This window comes from Triticum dicoccoides, chromosome 3A, assembly GCF_002162155.2.
Source record: "Triticum dicoccoides isolate Atlit2015 ecotype Zavitan chromosome 3A, WEW_v2.0, whole genome shotgun sequence".
Classification (NCBI taxonomy): domain Eukaryota; kingdom Viridiplantae; phylum Streptophyta; class Magnoliopsida; order Poales; family Poaceae; genus Triticum; species Triticum dicoccoides.
This window is the reverse complement of record NC_041384.1, coordinates 126,343,100-126,357,859: the sequence shown is the minus strand read 5'-3', so window position 1 is coordinate 126,357,859 and position 14,760 is coordinate 126,343,100. Positions and strand designations below refer to the sequence as shown.

The following is a 14,760-nucleotide window of genomic DNA, read 5'->3' as shown; positions in this document are numbered from 1 at the left end:
CCCATCTTGTTATCCTCGATGGCAACAATACAATACGTGCCTTGCTACCCTTACTGTCACCGGGAAAGGACACTGCAAGATTGAACCCAAAGCTAAGCACTTCTCCCATTGCAAGAAAGATCAATCTAGTAGGCCAAACCAAACTGATAATTCGAAGAGACTTGCAAAGATAACCAATCATACATAAAAGAATTCAGAGAAGATTCAAATATTATTCATAGATAGACTTGATCATAAACCCACAATTCATCGGTCTCAACAAACACACCGCAAAAAGAAGATTACATCGAATAGATCTCCACAAGAGAGGGGGAGAACATTGTATTGAGATCCAAAAAGAGAGAAGAAGTCATCTAGCTACTAACTATGGACCCGTAGGTCTGAATTAAACTACTCACACTTCATCGGAGAGGCTATGGTGTTGATGTAGAAGCCCTCCGTGATCGATGCCCCCTTCGGCGGAGCTCCGGAACAGGCCCCAAGATGGGATCTCATGGATACAGAAAGTTACGGCGGTGGAATTAGGGTTTTGGCTCCGTCTCTGATCGTTTGGGGATACGTGGATATATATAGGAGGAAGAAGTACGTTGGTGGAGGAACAGGGGGCCCACGAGGGTGGAGGGCGCGCCTGGGGGGGCAGGCACGCCCCCCTACCTCGTGACCTCCTGTTAGTTGGCTTGACGTAGGGTCCAAGTCTCCTGAGTTGTATTCGGTGAGAAAATCACGTTACCGAAGGTTTCATTCCGTTTGGACTCTGTTTGATATTCCTTTTCTTTGAAACCTAAAACAGGCAAAAAAACAACAATTCTAGGTTGGGCCTCCGGTTAATAGGTTAGTACCAAAAATAATATAAAAGTGGATAATAAAACCCAATAATGTCTAAAACAGTAGATAATATAGCATGGAGCAATCAAAAATTATAGATACGTTGGAGACGTATCACGCAAGTTTTTTCATTAGGCCCGCACAGAACGCCTTGATATTAGCTACCGCAATCTGCTCTTTGGGTGGCAGTGTAGCGTCACTGGCAATACTTGGGACGTGCATGTTGACGTCCACATCCATGCAAACAATACCACACACTGCGGCTGGCTCAATCATGCAGTCCAGTCCGCCAGTCTCAACTTGCCCCTTGGCTCTCTCATCAGCTGGGCCCACCGCACACTCCTCCGCATGCAAGGTAATGGGAGGCAGCAGCTCATCCATCGGGTCCTATCCCGGGGCCGTGTCATGCGACTCGCCAACCTGGCCAGCCACTTGAGCTTGACTAGTCTCCACCTCGGTCTACACCCCCACCAGCTCCGCATCTTTTGACAATGGGTCCACAGCGGCAGTCGGAGCAGCAACCTCCGCATTGGCTGGCCCAGTCTCCACTCCTGGGAACAAAACGCGATCCTTGGCGATCCCACAGCTCTGTCCCTGAGCAGCATTGGAATGCCTGCCTTCCAAGCCCATGGACAGCTCGCAAGCGGCAGCAATCACCATGCTCTGTTCCTGCCCAACAATGGGCCTCATCTGCCGGTCGGCGGCACCAATCACAAGATCCGCCACCACATCCATGACCACCTTCGCAGCCTTTCCCTGCAAGCCAATCGGAATCTGTCCTTGCGCACCAATGAGCGGCCGGTCGTGCGCTAGCGGTGACGACCGCGCGGTCTCTGGCTCCACCAATGCCTGGCCCGCAGCAACAACTTCAGGATTTCTCTGTGGCTGGGCGCATCTGATCCGCAGCGGCCAGGGATCCTCCTTGGCGGACATGCACCTGCGCCTGCGCCTCCACCCTGGTGCACGCCGGCCTCTGGACTGGTGGACTAGCTGCCGCCGGCGAGGGGAAAACCAACCTCAACGCCATAGCAACCCGAGGACAAGCCGCGCCCATTGGTGGAATACGCCAGTCGGAAGGCCCCACTCGTCCCAACAGCGCCTGACGATGCGAACCTCCAGCGACATCTCGATCTGGCGCGCCGCCCCGAGCGTCACAAACCCACGCGTCCAAGGAAGCACACGCCATTCACCACTCCCCGAGTAGCTGCCTGAATCTTCTGGCATGCCCCTTTGCCCGCTTCCATCCGAGCTAGGTGGCCGCAGCCAACCTTCTGGTCCGACGTGCTCTCTGGCCCTGCCAACATGAATTAACATCTTGTACTCCAGCAGCTGTCAAGAAGTTGGCCGGTAAGCCGCAGGGTTGAACTCCACCTCAGGCTCCGGCACCCAAAGCCTCCGCACAACTGGCACTTCATCCGGGTCGACGCACCATGCCCTCAGCTTGAAAAGAGAGAGGTCCTCACGTTTCGTTGTCTCCGGTGCTAGGCTCTCCACCAGGCAGCCCGAACCCAATAGCTCAGCAGCAGTTTCCCTCATCCAGACATGGGACGGAACACCCTCGATCATCAAGTCCAACTGGGAATGCATCACCTTGGTCACCGCTTGAGCTTGCCACAGCCATGGCCTGAAGAACATCTTGAAGAAATCATGCTCAACGAAATCTGCCGTCAGGGCCTGGTTCCTTAGTTCTGGAGCGGCGAACAACACTAAGAAATCCTCTGGAAAGAACTTGTGCACTGAAAACTTGTGCCTGGAATATGCAACTGAGCCGCAATGGCCTCGGCCGCCTCGACTGTCGACACTGTCGGCCTGGAACCACCAATGTAGGCCACCACTGCTGTCCTGAAACGCCGCTCCATGTCATCCATCTCTTGCGTCTGCGAGATGACGCAGAAGCCATCAATGGCCGCCGGCACCGGGGCCGCCGCAGGCAACGCCAGCCAGGCCCCCGCAGGTACGGTGTCCGCCAGGACTGACAAGAGCCTCCCCTGAGGAGCGACCTGCCGAGTCCCCGGCGACAGCCTGCGCGCGAGCCCTGCTGGCTGCTGCTGCTGACCAGTCCGCGCTACTTTAGCCATGGCCTCACGCCGGAGTTCCTCCTCAGGCCGTGGTCTTCGAGGACGCGAGCACTCCGACAAGATGTGCCCCTCCAGACCACAACGAAAGCAGAGCGGCTGAATGGTGCAATCTTCCCTGTGATGCCCTTCCCTGAAACACTTGAAGCAGAGACCAAAAAGATCCGGCGGGACTTCGCGCCGCTCCTGAGAAGACGCCGGCGAGCGTGACCTCTGCGAACCCCCGCCGTGAGCTGCCTCTGTTGGAGCTCCCACTTCCGGCGGCGCCAGAGCGCCTTGCGGGAGGGGTCCGGCCGCCTCCAAGGAGTCGCCGCGTCAGCGCCCGCTGCCGGATCCGCGATCGTCAGGCTGGTGGGGGGAGGAGCGCCCGCGGAGGAGGAGCCCGCAAATCCCGGCGACTCGGAGAGACCGAGGCCGGACACCACCGGCTGCAGGCGGGAGGAAACCGAACCCTGGCTGCCCGGGCTGAGGGGTCCGGAAGCCATGGCGGCAGGAGACCGGAGCAGGGAGGTGGGCGCCGGGGACCGGGGTGGTCGCCGGCACGAGGGGTGGACGCCGGGGCCGGAGTGGCGGCCGGCGGGAGCAGAGGGGAGCGGGCGGAGGGAGCAGAGGTGTAAATTGAACTAGGGTTACTGAAACTGTTTCCACCGGAAAAAGATCTGCTACCCCGCTCCATATTTAGACTGGATATGAGCTGTGTCGGTCAGTCCGGGCATTTAAGAATCATTTGAGGGGGGCGTTTGGGTCAGAAAATCATGGCAGGACAGTGGCCGTCCGGACGTATAAGATGGATTTGAAACGTCCGGGTGTAAATGTTTTAAGCAACAGTCGCATTCCCAACAGCGCATTAAGAAACCGCGGGCCGGGAGGCGCAGAATCAGTTGTTTCCCCATGAGCAGAAAACCTTTTGACCCTGGGGAAAAGGTGAAAACTCCTTGCGAAACCTTTGGCTTTGGGTCAGTCAAGTCTCAATTCACACCTTCCATGTCAAAATCATCGCCGTTCAGCTCGCAGAAGAGACTGCGATGGAAATGTCGCATCAAAATCACCCGCCCTGTGCCTCTCTGTGTGCGTGTGTGGCTTAGAGGAAGTTCACCGCAAGATCATTCAGCCTGAACTATCAATGGTGCGGTGCGGCATCTGAACTTTTGAGGACGGCCAGGAGCGATGTTGGCCCTGCTAAATATCGCTTTACAAAGCCCTCCTAGTGGTTAAACCCCCTAGATATTCCGTTTCTGTGGCCGACTGATGGCCGAAAACCACATGCCACTACTCGAAAAAGTCTCCGGGGCAAGTGCCGGGGACGGCTGCGGATTTGCTAGCCGGACCCGCTCCGACACTTCGACAACGATTTACCACAAGAATTCGGTAGATACCATTCTCAAAACCTAAAAGTAAAAAGTTGTAGATACGCTCATACATACACGTAGCTCGGTCGCTTGGATCCACCTGCGCGAACAGACGTCTGGGCTCTGAATCGGACACGACTGAACGCGCGACACGGGTCTGGTCACCATGACGCGGCGCTTGAACGCAAGCAAGCAAGCAGCCATCACGTAAACCTGAAGAGAAGGCCAGGCCATGATTTGAACACTAGCTGGCGAGGCCGAGGTCGACGTCGCTCGTCCTCGTCCGCGTCAAGTCTGCTGTCTGCGTGCGCGGCTTCGCCTCCGGCCGTTCAGTGCAAGACTCCGCTGATACGATTCACTCTGCACTTTTGCTTCCCGGCGGCACCGTCAAGGTCGTCCCGGAGAATAGAAGAGAGGAAAAGCTACGTGTCACGGGCGCCGCCGTATGTGCGGTCACCAGGCGTGCTGCTCCTGCCTGACAGCCAGCCTCTAGCTGCACGTACGGCTGCGGCCATCGGCCTCCATCATCATTGTTCAACGACATTGTCATTAGATTAATAGATTTAGACGGTTCAACGACGCTAGAATAATCGGGAGGATGCCACAACCCAAACCATGGCCGCTGTGTTGCAAGGATTCGTCCGAGATTTCAGCCATTCCCCTCCTTGACCCGCACACTAGTACGAGTAGTACAAAACTCTGCGTGCTACAGTAAAAGCGTAGCTGAAAGTCGTGCGCTTGAGCCGTCCGCCCCGCCACTGATCTTTCCCATCATGATTGGCACACATGATGCAGACCTAATTATTGTTAGTAGCTGAGTTGCTTACGACTGCGAGGTCGTGAATTACCAGAAGAAATCGCGCTGCAAATTCAAACTTGTCACGATCGCTTGTTGGCATCGATCGCATGATGATCACGCCGCGCCGCCTCGCGGTGCGGTGCCCAATACCAAGTCCAACGTGCAGGCCTCGGAACCGGCTCCAGCTGGCCGGCAAAGACGATCGGCGATGGCGAGCCAGGCATCCCGTGTCGACGGACGACGGTTCACGGGCGTCGGGCGGCCAGGTGGAGGTGGTCCGACCAGGCAAGGAATGAATGGGGACGGAACGGAGTAATGAGGAAGCGAGAACGTTCGCCGCCGCGTACGTACGTATATACGTATATACGTGAACGTGACATACGGTCCAGCCCCGGCATAATTCTCGGGCCGTTTCGCGTCGTAGTACGTCGTCCGCAAAATTAGAACTGAATTTATTCTTCCATATATGGACGTAATTCAAGGCCCCCCAATGCTCCAAGCGACGCATTAATCAACGCTTGAGCGGGTCAGGCCCCTCTTGCTTTCCCTAAGGATCGAAATAATCAAAGCAAGCCGTTTTACGGTGGAGGTGAGGCCGTGGTAAAATCTTTCCATTTTTACCTTTCTAGTCGGCCTGGAGAACAGTGGAGCATAAACATCCAACATGGATCTTTGTCTCATACATGCATGGGGTCGGGGGAGCACAGTAGCGCATGGATCTGGTGGTCGACCAGCGCACCGCATCGAGCGGTTCGCGCGTCCCTTCCTTCCTCCGTCAATCGTCGTCCCTTCGTCGCTTTTCACCCCGGGCGCGGGGTCGCCGTCCCGTCGTGCGGTGCGGCCAGATGGACACCGGTCGCACAAATATCTGGGCGGTTACGGTCACTCATCATGCGCAGCGCAGCCCGTCGGCCTCCGGAAACACAGACCCACGCCGCGGGCCCCCAGCCAGCCAGCCAGCCAGCGAGTGAGCTCACCTCTGCGTTGCGTTGTGCTGAAGCCGCACAGACACCCGCCCCTTTAAATACGGCCTCTCTCGCTCCTTTCCCCCGGCACAGACGCGACCTCGGCAGAAAGAAACACCTCCCAACCTCTGCTTGCTTGCTCCCGCCGCTCCAAAGCTTCGCGTCGCCTGCACCGCACCGGTGGTGCACAGTGCATCAGCTGCTCGAGCTGCGGCGGCTGGTTCCGGCGCCGGCGAGCGGGTCGACCGAGAGGGCATTTCCAAGATGAACGCGCCCAGCTCGTGGCTGTTCGCGGACAACTCCAAGTACAGCACCCGCGCGCGGCTGATCTTCATGGGCCTCTCCTTCGCCATCGGCATCCTCACCTTCCTCGTCTACCTCGCCATCTGGTACACCTGCAGCCGGCGCGGCCGCCGCAGCCGCGACGCCGGCGCGGGCGCGGGGGACCTCGAGGCCGGCCTCGCCGCGGCCGCGGCCGAGCGCGGCATGAGCGACGCCGCGATCGCCGCGCTCCCGACCTTCTTGTACGAGGAGGCTGACGACGTGGACTGCGCGGTGTGCCTCGGGCAGCTGGAGGCCGGCGAGAAGGCGCGGCGGCTCCCCAAGTGCGCGCATTTGTTCCACGCCGAGTGCGTCGATGCCTGGCTGCGCGCGCACTGCACCTGCCCCATGTGCCGCGCCCCCGTCGGCCCCGCCGCCGCCACCTCCTCCAAGAAGGACGGCACCGCTGACACCCCCACCCCGGCGCCGGCGCCGGCGACGACAGCGACGGCGGAGGCGCTGCCGCTGCCACCAGTCTAGGCTGCGCGTGGCTGCCGGCTCTCCGCGTGCCTGAACCGAGCCGCACGATCGGAGAATAGCTAACAGTGAGTGATCGGTCGGTCGACTAGCTAGCTGACATAGGACTTATTATAGAGGCCTAATCGAGGTGATTTATTTGGTTCGTAGTACGTGCGTGTACAGAAGTATCTGTGACGTCGACTGTATTATTCTTAGTATTAGAATTATTACCATTCTACTAGTAGATGGCCAGTTCTGATTTTTGTTTGATTGAGTGAATGAATCTAGCGCTCCTAGTACATGCTCTGTCCCGCTCTGCCCGGTTTGGCGGTCGCGAACTACAATTTCTGTTCTGTTGCACGGTTCTGCTCCGCCGTCACCGCTCTCGGTTGACACGCGCGCATGTCAAATTGGGCATGTCACCTCGGTGCGTTCCATTCCATTCGGTGGGCGTGCGAAACCGCGCACCGGAATCCACCGAGAGTTCCTTCCAACTTCGCTGCGTTTTTCTTCTCGGACGGACGTCGGCGCTGGCTGACTAGCCCCTGGGCCAAGCTAGCCGTGCAAGCATCCATCCGTTTCGTGCCTACTCCTCCTGTCCTTTGTTTCGGGTACCGTTTGGTGCGCATCCGTCTGTAAACTTGTTGCAGTGTTCTCGTTGGCTGGGACGAGTGCTGCTGTACTCTAGCAGATTCGTCATATGACCCCGACAGCCGTAGTAACTGTTGATATGGTACTCCCTCCGTTTTTTTTACTCTACCTATAAAATTTGTTTAAGTCGAACTACATAAAGTTTGATCAAATTCATCATAAAATATATTTACAACAGAACAAATTATATAGTATGCAAATTAATTTCTAGATACATCTAACGATATCGATTTCATATTGTGAATGTTGATATTTTTTCTTGTATAGTTGGTCAAATTTTATGAAGCTTGACTTCTAATAAATTATGTATGCAGATTAAAAAGAAATGGCAGGAGTAATTTCTTTTAAAATGGCATTCTGGCACAGACGTCGTTTGCATTCGGATAGGAGTATATGGCCAAAAACTACAACTTCAGCGACTAGGGTTTTCAAAACTACTGCTCACGATTCAAAATAAGTGTTACAGTTTGGAATTAAGCTTAGTTCAAATCTGTCGCACTTGCTATGGGTAGGACGGAGTGGTATTTTTTTGACGAAAAAAATCTACCAGATTAGGGGTAATACGTCAAAAAAAAACTAGTAGCCCTAGTGGGTGGCCTGTTGTGATTTTTGTTTGATTGAGTGAATGAATCTAGTGCTGCTAGGACATACTCTGTCCCGCTCTGGCCTGTTTCGCCGGTGGCGAAGTACCAATTCAGTTGCACGGTTCAGCTCTCGGTTGACACGCGCAAGCCAACTTGCGCATGTCGCCTCGGTGCGTTCCGTTGCATTCCACGGGCGTGCGAATCCACCGAGAGTTCCATCTTCGCTGCGTTCTCCGGGACGTCCCCTGGGCCAAGCTAGCCGCGCAACTGTATTTTGTTTTGAAGTATCGTTTGGTGCGCATTCGTCGGCGAAACTCGTCGACTGCTGGTGTAAGAGCAACCGTTCTAGCAGATTCGTCGTACAACCTCGATAAGGTAATTTTCATCTAAAATAACATTCCGGCATGGACGATATATGCATTCGAATCGTTACGAATATGAAAGCTGTGAAGGCACCATTTGAAGGTCGCTCTGTGTGACCGTGTCCTTCCTCCTCGCGCCAACATCGTTTTTTTTCTTCGAAATGGCAGGATTCCTGCATTCATTAAGAGGAAAAGACTTGCTCGGTTAATTAAGAAAAACCGACTCCTTAGACTGGTAGCTTGGTTCTAGTTTTAGGGTAGTCTGGTTCTGAACCTGAATTCGTGCGATGGTTTCGTTAATGAAATCGGAGGGGGTGCCCCCCCTCTTTTGCTCAAAATAGTAATTAAGGAAAACCGAGTGAAAATCAAAGTGTCCAATTAATTTTGAAAAACCGATGAAAATTATCACAACTGGCGAGCATCACACACAAGATACCCATGCACATCATTTTAAAGAAGGCCTCGCCGAGACAACACGCATGCATCATCGTCATCACTCCTCCCCTGGAAGGTGTCATCGTCATCCCTAAACTATGGGCAAACGATTCTGACTTCAATAGGCGATTGCCGACTCAGCCCACGCAGTAGGGGTCGTGTGGAGTTGTGTGAAGATCTGTGCTAGAACTCAACAATCTACGACCAAGCAACGCAGCTCCGAAAGAACTACAGAGGAGAACTAGTCACGACTGGCACCGCAGAAGATCACCGGACGAACCACTTGTTGCCTACTACCATCGTACGCCACGCCACAGGGGGGGCGCCACCACATCTTCTAGTTCACAACAGCAAAACAGTCAAGGCAAACCCATAGACACGCCGGAAAAGAGCCGACTACCGCAACCATTGTCGTGCCTCCGACGTCGTTCCCCTCCATCGTCATTGTCACAGAAGTCTCGACGCAAACACTGTCGCCTTCCCCTGGTTGCGCTCGCCAGTGCCCCGCTCCAAAGACGACGCCCCCAAGAGGGGATACGAGCTGTTGTGATTTTTGTTTGGTCGAGTCAATGAATCTAGTGCTCCTAGTACATGCTGTAGCGCAACACATCTTGTCGTTCGTAAGCTTGCCCTTTTCGTCTTGTCCCGTTCGAGTGTTCGACCGTTTCTGTTGCGCGGTTCTGCTCCGCCGTCAACTGGGCGCCAAGTTGCGCATGTCAACTCAACTCAACTCGGTGCGCTCCGTTCCATCCCACTCCCACCGGCGTGCCAAAAACGCGGCGCCGGCCGACCCCCGATTCCTTCACCGCTCCCGAGGGCCGGCAGCAGGGGATCCACCGAGAATGCCATCTTCGCTGCGTGTTCCGGGACGTGCGCAGGCGGCTGGGCCCCGGCGCAGGCCGAGCTAGCCGTGCAAGTGCAAGCATCCACGTTTTTTCGGATTCGTTTCGTGCGCGCGTTCATATTTCGTTTCGAGGACCGTTCGTTTGGTGCGCTCCCATTTCGTCCGTAAACTTGTCGACCGCCGGTGCGGCAGCGGCCGGCTTTTTTGCCGGTCACGTTTCGTCCCCCGTCGAAAGCGTGAATATTTTGAGGGTTCACCTGGGAGTGCTGCGCCCGGTGTCACGCGAGACTCGGCTGACGACCCTAGTTTATGTCCGTCTTTGGCAAAGTGACCGAGCGAGCGACCCTAGTGTATTGCCGCCCGTGCCTTTGGCATCTCCAGCTGTGCCTGCGCGTAGTGTCTCCGTATTGCTCGATGAGAGGAGGAAGGAAGCTCGTGTCGTGTGCATTTATGGCCGCCACAGGCTGGTGCGAACGCTACCGGCCTCCGGATTCCGGATGCTTCGTGCTCCAGCCAATAATGAGTTCGTAGTATCACCAACTCGGGAGGGAAGGTGGCAACTGGGTGAGATCGGAGCTGCGCGCAAGGCAAGCCAAAAGCGTGAGTGCGTCGGCCGGAACTGGCGGTATCTGCGATCCAGCCGGGGCCGTCCGTCCTCCGTCCGTCCGGGTTCCTTGATTCGCCGGGTCGCAATAAGTACGGGCACACGTTAGCTTGTGCTCGCCGCGCGGGCTGCGGGTTGGTTGGACGGCACGGCACCGCGTGCTTGCGCGGCCGAGCTGTGGGCGCGAGCTGCATGCATGCATGCTTCCGGTGGACAAAAGCGAGGCCGAGATTGAATGCCGCTTTTCTTTCTACAGTATAGCTAGCTAGCTTCGGGTTCGCTTCACCGTTGATACGGCCTACGCGACGCCTAGGTGAGTGAGGCGAACGATTGGAGCGTAGCTTTTGGGGACATGATGGAGGAGGACTGCGCTCTGCAACTTGAGCTTGGGGCGAGGTATGGCCACTGGCCAGTTCCTACGTACGTGCTCATGCCGACGAGCTCGTCGTATGTGCGTCTCCTCCGTTCAGTTAGCAGCTAGCTGGTTCCCTGTCCCGACCGCTTGGCAACTTGAGCTAGAACGGAACTTTCAACTTTTCTGTTGTTCTTTCACAGGAAATTAGTTGTCGGTCTTGTAGTGCATACATCATCACGGTTGAAGAAAAGCCAAAGTGGAACTAAAGCTTTTTTTTTTCGGGAGAAAGTGTAATTACAATGAAAACTGAAAATCCTCTTATAGATTCGGTTCTTCTGGAAAAAAATTGGACCACTTCAGTGGATCCGGAAGGCATGCTTAGAGCATCTCCAGCCATTCGGCCCCTCAGGTCGCCGAAAAAACGCGTCCTGGGGGCGAGCCGGCGAGATTTTCGGTGTGGGGGCGACTGCGTTCCCAGTTGTCGACCCCAGGTTGGCCCCAGGGCTAAACGACTTCGGCGTTTTTTTGGCACAAACTCGTCGAAATTTATTCAAACTCGGCGACATTCATTCAAATTTATACAAAAAACAAATAAAAAAATAAACACGGCCTAGCTACGCCGTCCTCACCGCGCCTCGCCGCCGTCCGACTTCTACATGCCTAGGCGCTTGTAGAAGTCGGTGTAGTCTCGCCGCCGTCGTCGTCGCCGTCCTCGTCCTCGTCGTCCTCGCCCTGCCACCCGCCGCCATCCCTGCCGCAGCCCTGTCCAGGGTCACCGACGCGGGATGGCCCGGCCTCCTCCTCGTCGCTGTCGAGGTAGAGGACGCCGTCCACCTCGCAGACGGGGCAGGGGTGGCGCGCCTTGAGTTCCTCGAGGGCGCGGCGCTGGCAAGCCACCTGCTCGCGGACGTAGTCCTCCCTCGCCCACCTCATGGCCGTCTCGTCGGCGGCGGCCATCGCGAGGTGCTCCGGTGAGGCTCCGGCTCGGTTTTCGGCCGGACACGGCGCATGCGACCGCCGCGGCCTTCCTCGGGGATGGTCAGGGCGCCGTTGCGGGTGCGGCGCCCTAGCGGGGACTCCCCCGCCGTGTCCTGCGGCTCGGGCTTGACGGCGAAGGCCGCCGGCGAGCCGCCCAAGGAGGAGGAGGTCGTCGCGTTCGACAACCGCCGCGGCATCCACGAGCTGCCACGGCGACGAGAGAAGGACGGGGGTGCGTGTGCGGGGTACTCGAGGCGCGGCGTGTTGCCGGCCTCGATGTAGTCGAGGACGTGCTCGAGGGTGTGGCCGGGCACCCCCCACCAATCGCGCCGCCCTTCGGCGTTGTGGCGGCCGCGAGGCACAACGCCGTTGGTGGAGGCGATCAGGCCGTCGCGGCGGTGGTCGAAGTAGATCGTCCAGAACGCGTTGTTGTCGGGGGAGTACGCCGGCGTTCGCCGCTGCTCCTCCGCAAGCGACGACCTAATGCGAGCGATCTCTGCCTGCCAGTCCGCCTCAGTGGGGGCGGGTGGCACCGGCACGCCGCCGGCGCTCAAACGCCACGAGCCCGGCACCCTCATGTCCGGGGGAGCCGGGTAGTCGGCCTCAAAAAGGAGGCACGCCTCCCACTCGTGGATGTGGCGGCGGCCGAAGCCGTTCTTCGCCGCGGAATCGCCTGGGTACCGCGCTGCCATTGCTCGTCGGCGGGGGAGTGGAGTGTGCGAGCGAGGGGAGGGGGGAAGAGAGGCGATGTGCTGCGGTGTGGCGTTTACCGGCGAGGCGGGCGGCTTTTATAGCCGGAGCTCGGGCGGCGGGAGGCGCATGCCAGGCGACGCGTGGCGGGCGGCCGTGGCGCTGGGCGACGTGACGCTTCACTGCGCGGCATCAATGGGCATGCTGACCGACGCGCTGCATCGCGGTAGGCGCGACATCAATGGAGGCAACGACGCGGCAGCTTTGGCATTGATTCCTGTGGGAAACGAGGCATGTGGACGACGAAGCGGCGCGTCGCTAACAGGGCGGGCCCATCGCAGTTCACGCCAAAAACGGTCCGTCCGGCGCCCCGAGGCGACCCCCAGCGCGCCGGGTTCGAGTTGGGTACGCCGGCGTCAAATTTGGCCCAATCCGGCGGAAAACGGGTTCCTGGGGGCGCGACTGGGCCATTTTTCGGCGCCGGCGCCGAAAAAGTGGCCAGGGGTGCCTGTTGGGGGCGCGGCTGGAGATGCTCTTGTTGGGGATCGTAGCAGAAAATTAAAATTTTCTATGCATCACCAAGATCAATCTATGGAGTCATTTAGCAACGAGAGAGAGGGAGTGTATCTTCATACCCTTGAAGATCGCTAAGCGGAAGCGTTCAAGAGAACGGGGTTGATGGAGCCGTACTCGTCGTGATCCAAATCACCGATGATCCTAGCGCCGAACGGACGGCACCTCCGCGTTCAACACACGTACGGAGCAGAGACGTCTCCTCCTTCTTGATCCAGCAAGGGGGGAGGAGAAGTTGATGGAGATCCAGCAGCACGATGGCATGGTGGTGAAAGTAGAGGGATCCCGGCAATGCTTCGCCAAGCGCAAGCGGGGAGGAAGAGGTGTCACGGGAGGGAGGGAGGCGCCAGGGCTTGGGGTGCTGCTGCCCTCCCTCCCCTCCACTATATATAGGGGCCCTTGGGGGGGGGCGCCGACTGTCGTGGTTCTAAGTCTGACAGTAATGTAGGGGGGTAAGTATGGAGAGGTGAGGTCTTAGCTATGGAGAGGTTGTAAGGACGCAAGGTTTACGAGTTCAGCCCTTCTCGGAGGAAGTAGAAACCCTACGTCTCGGAGCCCGGAGGCGGTCGATTGGATTATGTGTGTATGAGTTACAGAGGTGCGAACCCTTGTCTCGGAGGAGGGGGGGTGGCTTATATAGAGTGCGCCAGGACCCCGGCCAGCCCACGTTACAAAGGGTTCAATGTACATTAAGACGGGGCGTTACTGGTAACGCTGGTAATAAAGTGCTATGATGACCATAAAAGCTATTTAATGACCGACCGTTAGCGTGCGGAGTGACTTTAGGTCTCCTGGCCGTCGAGTGGTTGGATCTTGGTCGAGTGATTGCTTCTTGGTTGAGTGTCTTCGAGTCTGTCGAGTGGAACACCTTCAAGTCGATTGAAAGGTGATTTCTTCTAGAGATGTCCTTGGGTAGGGCAGTTAGGACAGGTCCATGACCATACCCTAGGTACATAGCTTCATATTAGCCCCTGAATGGATCGAGGTTTGAGTGGGGAAGGAGTTGAGGACCTCTCCGACTCGTTTTTCATGCCGTGAGCATATCTTGCTCCGGATCAATGGACCTGAGTGATGACAGCAACTTCCTTTTCAGTCGCCTTGATCCATTCTTAATTCTTCGTCGAGTGAGTTTCTTTACTTGTAAGGCTCCGAGTGACGGTGCGGAGGAGATCTTTTAGTCTGACAAGTTTGTTTGCTGCCCGCAGATTTCGTGGGATCCGAATTTTGGGAAGCGCGCGGGACGGGGGAGGCCGCAGTAATCGGATGGGATAGAGCGGGGACGCCTCGATCCCCGCGCCGCCTTTTTCGCCACATATCGCTCGTGCGGTCGTTACGGGATTTGACAGAGCCATCCGGGCCTACCGATCAGCCACTCGGAAGCGGCCTCACATAAGGCATTGGACCGGAGTCTCCCGAGCAGTGCGCCCCATTATCTCTTCTCCTCCTCACGCCTCTTCTCAGCGCTCGCTCTCGCCCCAGTGCCATCGCGCCGCCCGCGTCTCGTCGGCGACAATGGTGAAGGAGAAGACAACGGCTCTGGAGCGGGCAAAGAAGGCGACGACGAGGTCGAAGGGGAAGGCGACGAGCCGGGGCGGATCTTCCTCGCGGACTGGCCTGCCGAAGGGTTGGATCCAGGGCGACTGGATCTTCTCGAAGATCTCCCAAGAAGACCTCGACGACCTGGCCGAGGGAGGGCTGATCCCCTATGACTCGGCACGGCTTCCGGGGGAGGAATCCGAGCCGCAACCCCGGGAGGGCGAGCGCGTTCTCCTTGCCACCCACGTCGACCGTGGGTTTTCCTTGCCTCCTCATCCTTTCTTCCGAGGGTTTATGAACTTCTTTGGGGCTCAACTCCACCATTTTCCCCCAACTCAATCTTTTATCTTGCCGC

General features: G+C 57.1%; 1 protein-coding gene across 1 annotated transcript; it reads left to right on the top strand.

Moving 5' to 3' along the window:
* Window positions 1-6,113: 6,113 nt before the first annotated feature.
* Window positions 6,114-7,087, top strand: LOC119271369 (RING-H2 finger protein ATL39-like). The gene has a single exon (XM_037553227.1). It carries the CDS (start codon window positions 6,278-6,280, stop codon window positions 6,812-6,814), a length of 537 nt encoding a protein of 178 aa, XP_037409124.1. The 5' UTR covers window positions 6,114-6,277; the 3' UTR covers window positions 6,815-7,087.
* The last annotated feature ends 7,673 nt before the right edge of the window (window positions 7,088-14,760 follow it).